Here is a 17,170-nt window from a genome sequence, read left to right on the forward strand (position 1 = left end):
AGTGGTGAAAATTTCATCAGGTTGAACTGAAGAGGTGTGAACAGAGAAGAAAGCAAAGTTGCTTTTCATGAACCCATTCAAGAAGTAAGTGTTTAATTTATTTTAACTGGTGTTAAATTCTACAGCAGAAAAATAAAACAGAGTTAAGTTGAATAGAGAATAATGGGGTGTTTCCTCCACGGGAGTCAGGGACATTCTCTCTGATGAAGTGATGTCAGAGCACAGACCTAAATAAATGTAAGAGAACAAACCATAAGTGTATCTGGAGACAGAGCATCCAGGCTGAGGGAAGAGAGTGTGCAAAAGCTCTGAGGCAGGAGCTTCCTTGACACATTCACTTAATGGTGAGATTGGGGTTGGAGCAACGTGAAGGGAAGAAAGAGTGGGAGAGTAGGAGAACTGCAGCCATAAGGTTCATTGAACCAGCTTCCATCTTAAAAAGAATTTACGGTAAGGATCAAGAGTTTACTTACTGGGGACTCTGAACCAAGGCATACCATGACCTGAGGCTATAGCAGTAATCTAGTGAGCTAAGAGATGGGACTGGACCAGAGGATGCTGCTGACACAAAAAGGCAGAAAAGGACATGGGAGCCATTTGACAGAATGTGTCAAAAGACCCTGACAATGGCTGAGGAAGGAGAGCGTCAGAACCCAAACAGTAAGGATCAAAACAGGTTCATATTTTGTGCAGCAGATTCTACTCTGTATGTTTATCCTACGGAAATCACAAAAGATACATGTACAAGAAGGTTTCTTCGGATTATTTGCCATGAGCATAAGCGTGGGAAAAACCTAACTATTCAGCAACAGGCGAACTCTATTATGGTACTCCACACAACTGAATCCTGAGCAGCCATTGCAAGTAGGTCTGAGTGTATTGCCATAAAAAGGAGTCCATGACATAGTGTTTAATACGAAAGAAAGTTGTAGAAGTTTGTGGAATATTGTCCTATTTTTATTTTACAAAGCATACATACACTAAACATTATATTTCTTGAAAATATTTTGAAACTAAAATATGATGATGAATGTGTAAATGGATGGAGAAATTATTGAAAGGGATGTATGTGTGTGTGTGTGTTTGTGTGTGTGTGTGTGTGTGTGTGTGTGTATATAGGGATGAATACATGTATATAATATCATAGGCAGACATACATAGATACATAGAGAGTCATCAGAACAGTCATAATGCATGTTTGTATAGAAAAACACACCAGGGCCCAAAAGATAGGTATGCATATATAAAAAGAAGTCATATGTAAAAGAGATAAGAGGATGGAAAAATAATTTTAAAGTGGCTATAGGAGAGGAACTAGAATAGATGTATGTAGTAAGCACCAGCAGTAATGAAACTGAAGAGATAATTAAGAATCGTTGGGGCCAGCAGTTGGCATAATGGCTATGTCACTGGACTCCCATGTAGTCGACCGCGGTTCACGTCCTGGACCTGGTGGCTTAAACTCACGCCGGGTGTGTGTGTGTGTGTGCCCAGGATCCTGAGAGAATAGAGGAGAAGGGATTGTGGCATGGCCATCCCCCCTGGGAGGTGATTTCTCACTTTCTGTCTCTCTGTCTCTCTCTGTCTGGCGAGCGCACGTGCCCTATAGCAAAAATATCTCAAAAAAAAAAAAATTAAAGAATCGTAACACCCCATATTTGGAAATGTTCCCCCCTAGAAAGCAGGCACAGTTATAGCTGTGACATGTTTGAAATTTCTGAAATAGTGAAAACGGAGGAGATAAAAGAACAAACCTCTGGGGACATGCTTAGGGAATTGTCAACATGTGATAAAACAACGAATAAGAGAGAAAACCCACAGTAGGATCTGAACCAGGACAGGTAAGTGCATGAGAATATTAAGGAAGAACATTTTTTTTCTTTTTTTTTTTAGTTTGTGATTGGGCACATGTGCTTGCTGAAGAGAGAGAGAGAGAGAGAGAGAGAGAGAGAGAGAGAGAGAGAGAAAGTGTGAAATCACTCCGTAGGGCGAAGGCACACCACAATCCTTTTCCTCTAGTCTCCTCTCGGGATTCTGGGCATGCACACACATGCGCTCTATGTGGGTTTCAAGCTGCCAGGTCTGGGACTCAAACTGTACAATCAGTTATGTGGGAGTCCTTATCCTCTGTTCCATCTGCTGCCCAAGGAGGAGTATTTTTACTGAAAGAGAAAGTGTTTAACAACATAAATGAGATAGAGAAAGGAAGAAAGGAAGGGAGGGAGGGAGGGAGAGGGGGAGAAAGAAGCAAGAGGAAGGGATGGATGAAGGAGAGGAGGTTTGTTAATAAGGACATTATAGATGACTCTCAAGGAAGTGATTTTAGCCACCTGCAATAAAGAAAGTCTGGAAGAAGAATGGAAGGATCATCTGACAAGAAAATGAAGACAAGGGCTGTAGACATGGTTCTCAATTTTAGCCTTACATTTTCATCACCTGGACACTCTAACAAGTTTTGCCACCAATGACTTCATCAGATCAACTGACTCAGGATTTGGGCCTGAATATTGGGCTTAGGTGCTTCTGCGTATAGCTGGGTTTGAAAATTAATATAGCGAACAAGGAAATAGCAGCAGAGAAAGAAAGAAAAGAAGAAAGAAAAAGAAAGAAAGAAAGAAAGAAAGAAAAAGAAAGAAAGAAAGAAAGAAAGAAAGAAAGAAAGAGAGAAAGAAAGAAAGAAAGAGAAAGAGAGAAAGAAAGAAAGAAAGAAAGAAAGAAAGAAAGAAAGAAAGAAAGAGACAGAGAGAGAGAGAGAGAGAGAGAGAGGGAGGGAGGAAGGCAGGAAGGAAGAAGAAAGAAAGAAAGAAAAAGAAATGAGATGAAGTCATAAGAGATGGGGCAATGAGTTATTTTGAGAGATATCCAGGCATGGAGGAGCAGTCTGAACACAGGACAGAGGACCCAGGGGACAGAAAGGCTTTGAAGGTGACATGGGGCAAAGAGAACTGATCATGCGGCTGTGCCTGTAGTCTGCGTATAGCTTAGGATAGAAAAACCTATTCTTGGGGCCAGTAGATATACGGTGGTTAAGGTGCTGGACTCCCACTTGGCAGACTGCAGTTCAAGTCCTGGACCTGGAGGTTTGAAAATCACACTAGGTGTGTGTGTGTGTGGGCATGAGGCCAAAATCTCAGGAGAAGAAAGCATTGCGGCATGGCCAAACCCCTTTAGGGTGGTGGTGGTGATTTCTCGCTTTCTCTCTCCTTGTCGCTCTCTCTAGCGAGAGCATGTACCGTATGATAAAAACAAACAAACAAACAAATGAAAAACAAAAGAAAAACCTATTCTGTAAATGCCTCTGTCTTTAAAATGGTTTAAAATGGAAAACCTATAATGATTAGGACTGAATACATTATTATAGTAATTATAGGAATAATGTGAATGGCAGTATTTTACAAATTAGATGTTTTACAAATCTTAAATATTTTAGAGTTATTAAACATGTAAGTGGTTTAAATATTTCATTAATATAGGCGGTAAGTTTAAAATCCAGAATAAGAACTTTATTCAGAATTATGCTTTGGTTGGATAAGAAGTAATTCATTCATTGGAATTCTTTGCTTCCAGTTTTGTTTTGTTTTGTTTTGTTATTAATAAACAGAAAATACTGTTACCTTCATCGGTGAATGTGCTAATCCCATGAGGGTTAAATGATGATAAATCGAATTTACTGCCAGTGATCCCCAGTTCCAGCACTGCTGGATCTTCTTCATTCAGGTCCATCAGAAGTATTTTTCCAGGCTTATCAGGTTCAAAGCTTTTTATTCCGGGATATTTCAATCCCTTATTTTAAAATGGAGGAGAAAAAGCAGGCAAATAGTAAATACTTAAAATGCTGATGGAAGGAGTGGATGGCACATGGGTTCACACTCTGCTCAAAGTCACACAACTGGCCACAGGGCAATGTGGGAAGCCTCTCAGCTGGCATGTACAATAGGCCTACGGGAAACTCTGGAAACCACGTGCTCACCAGGTGACCCCACACAAAGTTTTCATACCTCTGTATGGTCATAGTATACCATGCCATAACTTCTAGGCAAAGAGAAAGATCTAAAATAGAAGAGCAGGGACCAGCAGATGGTAAAATGGTTATATCACAGGATTCACACATCGTCAACCATAGCTCGAGTCCTGGACCCAGTGGTTTCAAACTCACACTGGGCACATGTATGTGTGTGCCCAAAATCCTGAGCGGAGAATTGAGGAGAATGGATTGTAGCATGGCCATCCCCCCTAGGGGGTGATTTCTCAGGTTCTGTCTCTCTGTCTCTTCAGCCAGTACTTGTACCCTACAGGAAAAATCTCTTAAAAAAAATAGATGAGCAGACCAATTTGACAATTACTAATACTCTTCAATAATAATGTAAGTAAGGATTACAGACAGAACATTAGTTATGGTTTTGAAATCGTCTCCTGGCAGGTCCTTGGAATTATCTCAGGGATAGTTTAGGGATGTCCAGGAGGCCTGGAGAACCCCTCCTTCCTTAGCTGTCAATCAGAACATCGAAGCTATTGCTTTTTATTTTGGGGTCCCATATAAGATTTTGGTTGTAATATAATTTCTGCTGTTTTAAAAAAAAGGTTTGCAAGATATTGCTTTAGTGAATGACTAGCCTTCCACTTTGAAAAGAGAAAACTGGGCAGAATTACTTATGATAGAAAGTGCAAGTTTTAAATGGCTAGATGACCTGTCTACTATATCCTACCAACCCCACTATGTTATGATCTTTAAGCCAGAAGCTTTGCTTCTTGTCTTTTGAGCTAAATGATCTACCAAAGCAATCCACCTGCAGGAGAATGTTAGCAAACTTAGTATATCCTCTCTTCTTCTTGGGGATTGTGGAATGACCTATTATAATTTTATACTAAAGGGCTAATTCTGAAAATGTAAAAAAAAAAAAAAAATTGAAACTTGAAATGTGTGAGGGAATCTATATAAATTTACACTTAATTCAGTAAATATTTGAGTATACTCTAAATATTCAAGTGCTTCAAGAGATAGTTAAATGGGAAGCCATTCTTAAATGCATTGAGCTCACAAATTGCTGCAATGGAAGCAAAGGTATTATAAGAGTTCAGTGAGTGCACAGGGACCACGAATATTCATAGATCACATAAATCATAACTGAACACTAACTGTGAATGCACACACAACTTAATTTTTTAACTGACTATCCACTTTATTTAAAGGTGGGTATTGGTGTATAAAATCTGAAGCAAGAGACTTAAGCTTTTTTTTTTCCCCCCTAGGGAGCAAATTTATTTTAATTTTCCCTGAAAATATCAGGAACTATGAAAACCAAGCTGAAAATCTGACCATACCAAAACCAAAATACAAATAAAAATGGTATTTGAGAATCATGTCTAACTTTGGAGAAACATGTTTTAAAATATCAAGTTCAATACTCTTCTATAGAGCAAAACAAGTTTACTAAGTTATAATACTGCAGTTTTTCTTCTTCTTCTTCTTTAATTGACATTTCATTTTTAAAATAAAAAGCCAAAAGAAAAAAGAAAACTCAAGTCCCATCCTGGAATCTTGTCATTTATAAAATATGTTCAAATCAGTGAAAATAAACAGCTAATAAACTTGAAAACAAATTTTTCAATAAGAGTCCAGATTCCAGTGGAACACATACTGTACTGCCGGGGGTAAAAAAGCTTTCACTCCAGGTCTTACCAGATACAAATAAATGCAAAAGGCAATTAAAAACAAAATATAAAATTAAAATCTTTCTGGAGTAGCAGCTTCACCAAAGTAAAAGAAACACCACGGAATATATTTCTGTAGGTATTTGGCCAATTTTATTCCCAGCATCCCTTTGTCTTGCACTATGAAAATAACAGTAGCTTTGTCTTGGACCAAGTCCACTGAAGGCACCAAATTCTACCCTCCCTGCTCCTCCAAATGATCTTTAAAACATTGGTTAGATGCCACGAAGCAGGTGGCAATGCCTTAACCTTAGTGTGTTGTCAGGCCTGAGAGCCTCTTCCGTCCTTGTCAAGGGAAACGCTAACCTTCTCTCCTTCCATACAACACAAGACTTCAGTTTTTAGAGAACGTTTTAGTACATGGTAAGTGAAAGGAAAGACTCACAGAACTAATGAAAGCCAGTCCATTAGGCAGGATCTCCAGGTCCTCAGAGCCAGTTTCTGTCAGAAAATAGAACAGGCAGTAGAGACTGTCTCACATTATTGAAGCAAGCTGAGGACCCATTTCTTCATCTGTTGTAACTGAAAATTGGAGCTACTTATTAGGTCTTCTTTGATGGGCTCAAAATAATTCACTCTCGGGACCAGCAGTTAGCGTAATAGCTATGTCGCTGGACTCCCACGTAGTCGACCGCGGTTCGAGTCCCAGACCCGGTGGCTTAGACTCAGGCTGGGCGTGTGTGTGTGCGTGCCCAAGATCCCAAGAGGAGAATGGAGGAGAAGGGATTGCGGCGTGGCCATCCCCCCTGGGGGGTGATTTCCTGCTTTCTGTCTCTCTGTCTCTCTCTGTCTGTCTGGCGAGCGCATGCGCCAGAAAAACCCCCCCAAAAAAAAAAAAAAAATCAAAAAAAAAAATTCACTCTCACTTATTGGGTTGTTGGGAAAGTCATGATGCATTTTTGCATAGAAAAGTATGTCATGACTTTCCTAAAAGTCTAATATTTATTCGAATTAACGAATGCTATTATGTAGAAATTTAAAAGATATTAATGTCATTAACAAGTATAATTAAAATTTAGCTTTAATACATTCACTTCAAATTGGTGGACTAGAATTTTTTCTTCAAAGTCTGAAAACTTCTTATATAAAGTTTATGAAAATTCACAAAATGTACAAAATGTTTGATTAATTAAAAAGAGCTTGTTATTTTTCTAAAGATACAAAGAAAACTACATATATTAGTTCAGTGCAAAAGTAATTGCAGTTTTTACACTGCTGAAATTTGCCATTTCATATAGGATACATTCTTAAATAAATGTGGTTATGTTGCACATCATTTTAATGTGCATTTTTTCAAGTGATTTCCTTATTCGAGTTCAAATTGGGTAGTAAAGCAGTGGAGACAACTCATATCAACAACACATTGGCCTAGGAACTGCTAATGAATGTACAGTGCAGTGGTGGTCCAAGAAGTTTTGCAAAGATGAGAGCCTTGAAGAGGAAGAATGTAGTAGCCGGCCATTGGAAGTTGATAATAGCCCATTGAGAGCAATCATCGAAGCTGATCCTCTCAATAGCTATGTGAGAAGTTGCCAAAGAACTCAATGTGGATCATTCTACAGGAGTTTGGCATTTGAAGCAAATTGGAAAAGTGAAAAGCTTGATAAGTGGGTGCCTCATGAGTTGACTGAAAATAGAATATAAAATAAAATAATAACCTCATCATTTTGAAGTGTTGTCTTCTCCTGTTCTATGATCAACAATGAATTATTTCTCAATCAAATTGTGATGTTTGATGAAAGTGGATTTTATATGACAACTGATGATGACCACTTCAGTGATTGGACCAAGAAGTTCCAAAGCACTTCCCAAAGTCAAATATGCACCAAAAAAAAAGGTCACGGTCATTGTTTGGTGGGGTCTGATACACTATAGCTTTCTGAATCTCAGTAAAACCATTACATCTGAGAAGTACACTCAACAAAGCAGAGATGCATCAAAAACTATAATGCCTACAGCAGGCATTAGTCAGTTGAAAGGGCCCTATTCTTTCCTATGACAATGCCCAACCAAAGTTTTAGAAGATGAACGAGTTGGGCTTTGAAGTTTTGCCTCATCTGCCATATTCTCCAGACCTTTGGTCAACTGACTACCACTTCTTCAAGCATTTTGACAACTTTTTTTTTTTTTTCAGGGAAAATACTTCCACAGGATTCAGTAGATGCTTCCCAAGAGTTTGTCAATCCCTAAGGCATGGATTTTTATGTTACAGGAATAAACAAACTTGTTTCTCATTGGCAAAAATGTGTTGACTGCAATGGATCTTATTTTGATTAATAAAAATGTATTTGAGCCTAGTTATAATGATTTAAAAATCACAGTGCAAAAACACACTTGCTTTTGTACCAACTATATTATTTAAAGATTTTTAAGAGAGATTTTTTGCTATAAGTCATGTGCATTTGCTGGTGAGAGAGAGAGAAAAAGCGAGAAATCTCCCACCAGGGGGGATGGCCATGTTGCAATCACTTCTCTTCCATTCTCCTCCTGAGATTTTGGGCAAACACGCACATGTGCCCAATGTGAGTTTTAAGCTGCTGGGTCTGGGACTCAAACCACCATCGACTACATGGGAGTCCAGCAGTGTAACTATTATGCCATCTGCAGGTTCCCCAACCTTATATACTGAATAGTTCAAAATCTATTAAACCATTTAAAAACCATTTTGGAAATAAAAGTAAATTCCAGATCCTTGAGTTAAAATGGGTATATATTTCAAATGATCAAGAACATAAATTCAGGGGCTGATGGGTGGCATGGTGATTAAGGGCGCTGGACTCCCACATGGCCAACCTCGGTTTGAGTCCCAGACCTGGCAGCTTGCTTTCTCACTTTCCCACTCTCTCTCACTCTGTCCCTCTCTGGTCAAATTAAAATAAATAAAGTTAAATAAAATACTTTTTAAAGAAAGAATATAGATTTACTATTTATTATAAGTACAGTAAAATATCACTATCTTCAAATTAGTTATACTTTAAATACATGTAAATTGTTAAATTTTCAATTAATCCAGAGATAAAATTTGATTTTGAATTTACACTCTTAGTGAAGATACATGTTTTTCAAATGCTGAGTGACAGACAGCTAATTTCAATACTATGTATTTCTAGAATAAATATTGTACCATAAGATATGTGGTCATATTTAATGATACTAATTGAATAAGTCTTCTGGTTTAGACTTCTGAACTTTAGACAACTGAGAAAAAGAAATCTTAAAAAAAAAAAAAAAGAAAGAAAAAAGAAAAAAGAAACTTTATATAACATAAGCATGGATCTCAAACCAGTTAGGGAGTTGAGCCCTGGGACACTCCCTGTTGGTTGTCTACCAGCTGATCTTCCCCTGCCTTTTTGTCTTTGCTGACAGGACCTGCTTCTCACAATGGAGGCCCAATAATTACTTTCCCAGCTTCCTTGGCAGGGAGGACATCAGAGTCCTCCAGCCCTTACTAACGAGATCTAAGGGGAAATCTGCTGAGAGCTTTGGGAAAAAATTTTCTTCTCCAATATTAAAAGAGAGCTGCATTAGGAGACGCCTGTGGTAATTTTGAAGGCATGTGAAAACTTCTTTACTTTTTTAAAAAATCATTCTCACTCACTGCTTTATCATCCTCTTCCTTTCCCTATTTGCCATTTCTTCAAGTTCATTACTGTGAAATGTAAGGTTGTGCTATTGTTTTCACTCTATTGATCAAACATAACAATAAAAAAACTATAAACATCATACATTGGTGAAGTCAAAAGTCAGCGACGTGATAGTTAAAATTAACCACAAATCAATAATATTCTCTTGGTTCGAAATTTTATTTTTGAACAAGATTAGACAGGTATATTAATCAAATAAAGAGCAAGATAGTGCCCCAAATTCAGACAAGACACTTCATCTCACATACATACCGATTCCTTTAACTAAATTACAGTTAGGAAGTTCCACTGGTGTTACTTCTTTGAAAGCATTGAATCGTGCTCTGGGGGCAGAAAGGAACAAAATACACACAAAGTCATTCAGAAATTGTAATTAAGTTGCAAAGGTAAGGTGCACCCCAAAGTTCTTCTTAGCTGTACTTTGCCTCAGTTTCAATCCCAGAGTTAGCAGTCCCCAGCACCTGTAATTCTATAGGCAAAGGACCAATGTGGGATCTCTGAGCACAACATGTACTATTTATTCAGACATACACACGAGATTCGCAGTGATCACTCCAGAGCTCTGTGTACTTTGGCAGCAACAGGTACTATTTCATCAGACGTGTAAGGACACCTACCTGTAAAGTCGAGTTAAATGGCAACATGGCTCCAATTTATCCCATTGATGTTTTAGGGCTGCTGACAGATGGTCCTCCCACCCACCTGCCCAGTCTGGCTTCACTGCCTGGACTAAGCATCTGCTCTCAGATGTACTACTCAACATGTGTTTAAAGAATTTGTAACTTCAGAAAATCATACCTGTAGCTAACATATAAGAAGGCATTATGTACACAAACATACACATACGTGCAACTTATTGAATCTGAGTGCATAAACATGGTAGGGAACATCAGAGTGATGGACAAAGGGAAAATGAGCAGATGTGAAAAGTACTAAGCCTAGCAAATCTATTAATGAGGCATTTGAAAGAAACAGACCATAGTACTAGGACAGTCAAATGATTTAAACAATATTTTTTTTTTTGAGGACTAATGATACAATATAGTCATAGTGAGTAGTGACAATTATCCAAGAATCCCGAGAAATCTTATTTGGATAAAGACAGAGAGGCCAAGAAATCTGTAACTTGTTTTAAGGCTAATTTAGTCTCTGGAAGGCTAGAGGTGAATAGACACTATAAAATTCTTACTTTCATGGTACAAATGATCAGAATTTGGGGCCAACTAATCCTTTATTTATTCATGCATAAACAATAGTATTAATATGTTCCTATATCATTTCCATTCCATTCTGTAAGAGAGTCTAGCCTGGGGCCAGCAGGTGGTGCAGTGGCTAAGGCGCAAAATTTCCACATGACTGACCATAGCATGGGCCCGGGATCCAACAGCTTGGGAATCATGCTGGGCACGTGTGCATGTGAGCCCAGAATCCCAAAAGGAGAATGGAGGAGAAGGGATTGTAACAGAGCCATCTCTTCTGGGAGATGATTTCTCACTTTCCCTCTTTCTGTCTCTCGGGTAGGTGCACATGCCTTATGGCAAAATAAATAAGAAAGAAAAAGAAACAACAACAAATAGAGTACAGCTTAAGAAGCTAGGAATGGTGTCCAGTAACCTGCTTTGTAAAAGCACACAGTTTGTCCTGATGCACCACCAGCGTAGAGAACTACCAGTCTGGGTGCTAGAGACACAGAGAGGGAAAGGACTGCTCAGGGCAGATCCAAGGCTCACCTAAGGCCCAGAACTTGGCAGCTGTGAGAGAGAGAGGGACAGCTCGGTCAGGCCAACCATTCAGTACCCCCTCCAGAGAATGTTCTCCAGACGTTTGTCCAGAATGAGGGGAAGTCATGGGATAAGAGTGACAGTAGCTGGGCTGGCAAGTGGCATAGTGGTTAGGTTGTTGGCCTCCCACATGACCAGATTTGGCTCAAGTCCCATACATAGTGGCTTAGTTTCTGTGTGTGTGTGTGTGTTTCTGCCTGGTGAGCACATGTGCCCCATAGCAAATTAAAATAATAATAATAATAATAAATAAAATTAAAAAAATAATTCTTTTCATCAAAGAAATCAAAAAATCACTGACCTAGTGAAAGTGCCATGAATATTCATAGAATACTCACAATGAACTCAAAGGACAGGCAAAGGTATTAAGGGTGAAGGTTCTAACCAAGGACACACAGAGGATGGCATGGAAGAATAGATTCAAGGGTGAGAAATCACAAAATGGATCAAGACTTGTGAAAAAGTCCTAAGGATAGCCAAATTAGCTTTTCTTACACTCCAAATCACATGGGAAGAATTAGCATGCTATCCAGCTCACAAGGTGCACTACATACATGTGATGGGTTCATAGAGGACAGAAAAAGGCAGAACCGCTGAGTTCCTGTTTCATTTCAGGCTTTTCTTTCATGGAAGAAGTTCCTTAACTTGGGAAAGGTAAAATAATTATTGTTCAAGGGAGCCCAAGGTAGGCAAGAAGGTATTAATCCAGCACTCAATTGCTTTAAGTTCTAATTTGTGACCCAAACAAGTCATATCTCAACAAGATAATCATTGTTACAACAGTTCAAGTAAGCTATAAACCCTCTTTTAATCCTCAAACACTTCTGTGGGTGTTATTTTCTCTAGTCTATAGGTGACTAAGATTGAATGACCTCACAAGGCCACAAAGTCAGGAAGTGGCTACAGTGGAATTGAAACTGAAGTATGAATGTGAAACACATGCCCAGATGCAACTGCCACAATCTATACCTTCCGGGGAAGTGCTGTTTTAATCCAAGTTCAAGGCACTCCCTGGACTTGTGCAATACATACCCTGGAAGGGCACACATGCAGCTGACTACACAATGGGAGGGAAGCTCTTGGTCCAGGGGAGCTCTCAGTTCCTTCTGTGCTGCTCTCACCTGGGAAGCTCAGGAATTCCTTGAGGCTCCTCTTGTATTCTTTCAGAAACTCTCTACAGCCTGGGCTTATATGACTTCCCGTAAGCTCTACCATCATCACCCCTGCACACACACACACACACACACACACACACACACACATTGATCTCTGAAGAAAAAATGCTGTATGATGTATCCACTCTGGGAATTGGCTTGTCCCAGTGCAGGCCCCAGTACATCATCTCTTCCCTTCTCTCTCGGGAAGAATCATAATCTTTGGGACTCAGATACCTCGTCTCTACAAGGGCGATAAAGGTAATTTACTATCAGTCCTCCGGGATCTCAATGTAGTTCTCACACAAGTGATGACAGGATTTGAATGTTCTTCAGAGAGTGTAGCCAAATCCTCTGGGGAGTTTGTTAAATATCATTGATTCTTTCTTTTTCTTTTTATAGTTTTTCCATAGAGTATGTGTGCTCACCACAGAGAGAGAAAGAGAGAGGGAAAGTGAGAAATCTCCTCGCCACCAGAGGAATGGCACACTACAACTGCTCTTCCTCCATCTTGTCAGGTTTGGGGGCATATATGCACATGCACCTGGGGTGTTTCTCAAGCTGCAGGGTCTGGGACACAAACCACAGAGTCAACCATCTGGGATCCATTACCTTAACCTCTACACCATCTGCTGATTCTGATTAAATAGTGTGGGGTGGGGCCTCTCTGCTTGTGATGCCCCTACAGCTTGTCCATAGACTCCATTGCATAGGCAGGTTTTAGGGTCTTCTGCATAGTGGGAACCATTCCCCTTCCTCGCCGTGTCTGGGATATTGCTGGAGGCTCTGCACCACCCTTATCTCTCTAAACGTGTGTGTATGTGTGTGTGTGTGTGTGTGTGTGTGTTTCTGTGTAATCTTATCTCCTTTGGCAGCAAGCAGTTCTGTGATTAACAAAAACTCACAAACTAATTTTTACATGATTTTAAATCCCATATCACCAACTGTTTCTTACTTTTTTATAATACTTCATAATTTTAAAACATAACCAAAGAAAAAACCATAATTACTTACCAAAAACCTTTTATGAATGTATGCTTCTAATTAGTCCATAAACTCATATAATTTTTTAAAAAAATCCAAAATGTTCCATTAAATGTTTATTAATGTTTTACTTTAGAGTAAATAATGAGATATTATTGACTAAGCCTTAGAAACTAAGATGCTCTCTAGACTTTGTACCTCTGTAAAAAGTTCTCATGAAAGTTCAATTCTGATACTTTTTTCTTTTTCCAAAAACAGGATCTTGCTATGTGGTATGGGCTGGCCTTGAATTGGTGATTCTCCTGTCTCCCCCTCTGAGTTGCTTTGATTACAGGCAGACCACCACGCCAGCTTCCTGATATATTCTTAAAGCACCTCCTTCTACCCCCATAGTACGCAATGGTTTATTAAATACCTTACCGGAAGGTAGGGCACTAACATTTGTTGAATAGCTACTATGGTTCAGGCAGTGTTGGTTGCTTCCTCTATGAGTCTGTATTATCATTTCCAGTCTATGGAAGCAGCTGAGGTTCAGAGACACAAATGAGGATCTGTCCCAGATCCTACACTCAAGGATCAGAGCCTGAACCACCTCAAATGTCGGTGCTTTAGGGTCCGTTTTGTGGCCCAAGCAAGTGTATGTCAAGATAATCATTGCTGCAACAGTTTAGGTAAAGAATAAACTCTTGTTTAATCTTCAAACACCTCTCTGGGGTGTTATTTCCCTTGCTCTACAGATAACAAAGATCAAATGGCTTTCCAAGGCCACAGAGTTTTGAAGTGGCCAAGCTGGGGTTGAACTCCAACGTGCAGGCAAAGATCATGTCCAATCCTCTAACAAGACAAAATTTAAGGATAACATTGCTAAAAAGCTAGAAGAACCATCCAAAGGTGAATCCATCTGTGATACTAATCCAGCAACCTCGAGCTACCTCCCTCTGCTGAGCTGAGGGCCACCCCAGTGTGCGTTTGCTCCTACTTGTCACAGTCCATAGCAGATTTTCTGTGTCCCTCAGCATGGCCTCAAATTGAGAATCTCCAAGGCAGGAAGGCTTGCATCATGGCCAGGCAGCCAAGGCTGGTAGTGAGAGGATTCTTCCCCTAATTCACACAGAATCAGAGGAACTGCTTATCTGGCTATTTGCTTTTCTGTTCGGCTGATGGGTTTTTGTTTTTGAACCAGCTTGAGAAGTGAATCTGCAGTCAACACAGATCTTCATGAAAAATCAATTAGTGTATGCTGACAAGTTAGCGGTACCTCATCGCTGAGATGGTGAGCAAGTGTATGTTTTCAAGTGGCACAGGAAATTTAGAAAACGTTCATGAAACTCTTGCAAGATGCTTGGAGATTTTCTAAGATGCTGAACCCTCCTTCTGGGGAAATTCCTGGAGTTGGCTGAGGGGAGAGGGGTGAAGGTGAGGTCGACCGGGCTGCAACCTTCACCACAACCCGACTTACTGGTAAGAAGACCGGTGGTCCCTGAAGAGAGCCAGTCCTAGCCCCACGAGTGTGAGCACCATCAGCTTCGCCATGGCCTGAGACAAACCGACTGGCAGACGAGGGTCGCAAGCACCGACGGTCAGGAGACCCTGCCTGTCTGCAGCTGAATCCCTTGCTCGCTCACTCAGCAGCCCCGGGATTAGCCCGACCAGCTCCGCCCCGCGACGCCCCGCCTCACCGATCCTTGGCTCTCAGGGCAACCCCAGGGCACACAGACCCGCGGGCTAGGGTCAGCGGAAAGGCGGAGCCCGTGTTTTGTTCCCCTAGACTTTAAAGAAAAGAGACCAAGCACAGGTGCTTACACTGGTCAAGAGAAAAATCGAGCAGGTTGGAGGAAATAAAGAGCCGTGGGAAAGGAGGGCCAAACTTCGGTGAGCACTCACTTGGTGCCAACAAGGTCCTAATCCTGTGGGTCAGAGGGGTTCAGTAACTTGATCATGGTGAGGCAGCCAAAAAACAGGGGAGGGAGGGCTGTGGCTGGAACCACTAAGATCTAATTCTGTTCTCTCCAGACTACCACCCTGGGGCACCTTTCAACATCTGGATTTCACATACCTCGTTTTCTCAGCACGGCTCATGACCTTAAAAAGCACCCCAGTGCTGTACCCCTGTTCACGCCTTCCTTCATTCACTGACGTTTACTGAGCACCTGCTATGCGTCAGGCACTGTTGGAGATGCTAAGAAATACTGTCAGTCTCTATGGGCTTGTACTGCAGTGAGGGAGTCAATAAAAAAGTCAGCAAAACATCATGGCATATCCAATGTTATGGGTAATGCCTATTTGTACTATGGATATGTATATATATTATGGGAAAAAAAAAGAGAAGAGAGGTTAGGGATCCTAGATATGCCATTAAGTACTGGGGATCAGTGAAAACCTTATTGACAATGGCACTTTGGAGCAAAGATTCAAAGTGCCTCTGTATGTCTACATTTCTCTCTTCTCCTTTTACCAGGAATGGTGTCCTGCTGCACCAGTTTCTTTGCTCTGAGACCCTTTCTTTTCTTTTCTTTTTTCTTTTCTTTTCTTTTCTTTTCTTTTCTTTTCTTTTCTTTTCTTTTCTTTTCTTTTTCTTTTTTTTTTTTTTTAAAGAATGCTGCATTTACTTTAATTTGACGAGAGAGACAAACACAGAGAGAGAGAGAGAAAGCAAGCCACCAGGTCTGGGACTCCAACTGTGGTCGGCCATGTGGGACTGTCCCTTACTTTCTCAAGGTTTTCGATCCCAGTTACATCATCCCTCTTCTGCAGCATCTGTGTCTTCCTATTTTTTGACAATATGTAAATAGATACTAACATGCTTTAGTTAACACCGTAGTTCTCTGGGGGAAATCCCTTTAGATCCCACATTCTTACTACAGCCCTCTTTCTTGGCTCCTCCTAGAAAACTCAGTCTCATACCTTGAGCACCCATGTAATAAATCTGAGCACCCCACTGGGGCATTCATATGAAAGGCTATGACCACACAAAGGAGAACAGTGGCCAGCTAAGGCCAGCCTTCTAGCCCTGTTTACCAAGGAAGCAGACCCGTGAATGAAGCCTTCTTGAACCTTCCAGCCCAACCCACCACCAACTGAATACCACTGAGGCATCCTGGTTGATGCCACATAGGGCAGAAAAGTCTAACTAAGTGAGTAGAAATCAGAATCGAAGAGAGGAAAGTTATTTGAAAATTTTAAAAAAGGGGGAGGAGGGAGTGGTGATCTGTGTCCAGCGTGGTTATGAGTTGAGTATGATAAAGATGGAGAAATAACCACTAGATTTGATAACATGGAAACAATGGGTAGTTTAATAAAAGAATTCTAAAACTGAGTCAAAGAAACTCAAGCCATATTTAAATGGGCTAAGGAAGGAAGGGAAGATTATAGATATTTCCCAGGGTTAGTTACTAAGCCAATTGTTTGCTTATACTCTTAAACAATAAACAAAGAATTAGAGCAGGGCCCAGCCAGCTGCCTGATTGACACTTTCACTGAGATATTTAATAGTCTCTTTATCAAACCATGGTGTTGTACAGATAGTTCCACCACCTGGGAGTCTTGGCCTCATGGGAGCCCCAGTTCATTTCTCAGATCAACCTGGATATATTGGGTGTGGTGGCACACATCTGTGATCCTAGCTAATTGGGAGACTGAGGCAAGAGGATTATGACATGGTGACATTGTCAAAAAAACTACTTATCTCTGCCTCTCTCTCTTTTGCTCACTTTCTTTCTCTCTCCATCTCTGTCTCTTCCTTTCATAAAATAAAAAAAAAGTCCAAAACAGAACTCATCTCCCCCAACCCAATTTGATATGTCCTCCAAGTTTTCCACAGTTTACTAAATGGTAATACTACCACCCAGTTGCTCAAACCTTAAATATAGACATCTTTTTTCAGTCATCTCTTTCC

General features: G+C 40.3%; 1 protein-coding gene and 1 non-coding gene across 2 annotated transcripts in view; both read right to left on the minus strand.

Moving 5' to 3' along the window:
* PON1 (paraoxonase 1) overlaps positions 1 to 14,928 on the minus strand; it is a 33,330-nt gene extending 18,402 nt beyond the window's left edge. The window contains exons 1-4 of the mRNA XM_006157493.3: positions 14,735 to 14,928; positions 9,609 to 9,679; positions 6,098 to 6,153; positions 3,615 to 3,783 (exon numbers count right to left, since the gene is read on the minus strand). Of these exons, the coding sequence (XP_006157555.1) occupies positions 3,615 to 3,783; positions 6,098 to 6,153; positions 9,609 to 9,679; positions 14,735 to 14,808 (370 nt within the window). The 5' untranslated portion in view covers positions 14,809 to 14,928. The remainder of the gene's footprint in view (positions 1 to 3,614; positions 3,784 to 6,097; positions 6,154 to 9,608; positions 9,680 to 14,734) is intronic.
* LOC114009502 (U6atac minor spliceosomal RNA) lies at positions 5,916 to 6,040 on the minus strand. The gene has a single exon (XR_003550908.1). It is a non-coding gene; the product is annotated as a U6atac minor spliceosomal RNA (small nuclear RNA).
* Positions 14,929 to 17,170: the final 2,242 nt, after the last annotated feature.

Source organism: Tupaia chinensis, unplaced genomic scaffold, assembly GCF_000334495.1.
Source record: "Tupaia chinensis unplaced genomic scaffold, TupChi_1.0 Scaffold000544_1, whole genome shotgun sequence".
Classification (NCBI taxonomy): Eukaryota; Metazoa; Chordata; class Mammalia; order Scandentia; family Tupaiidae; genus Tupaia; species Tupaia belangeri.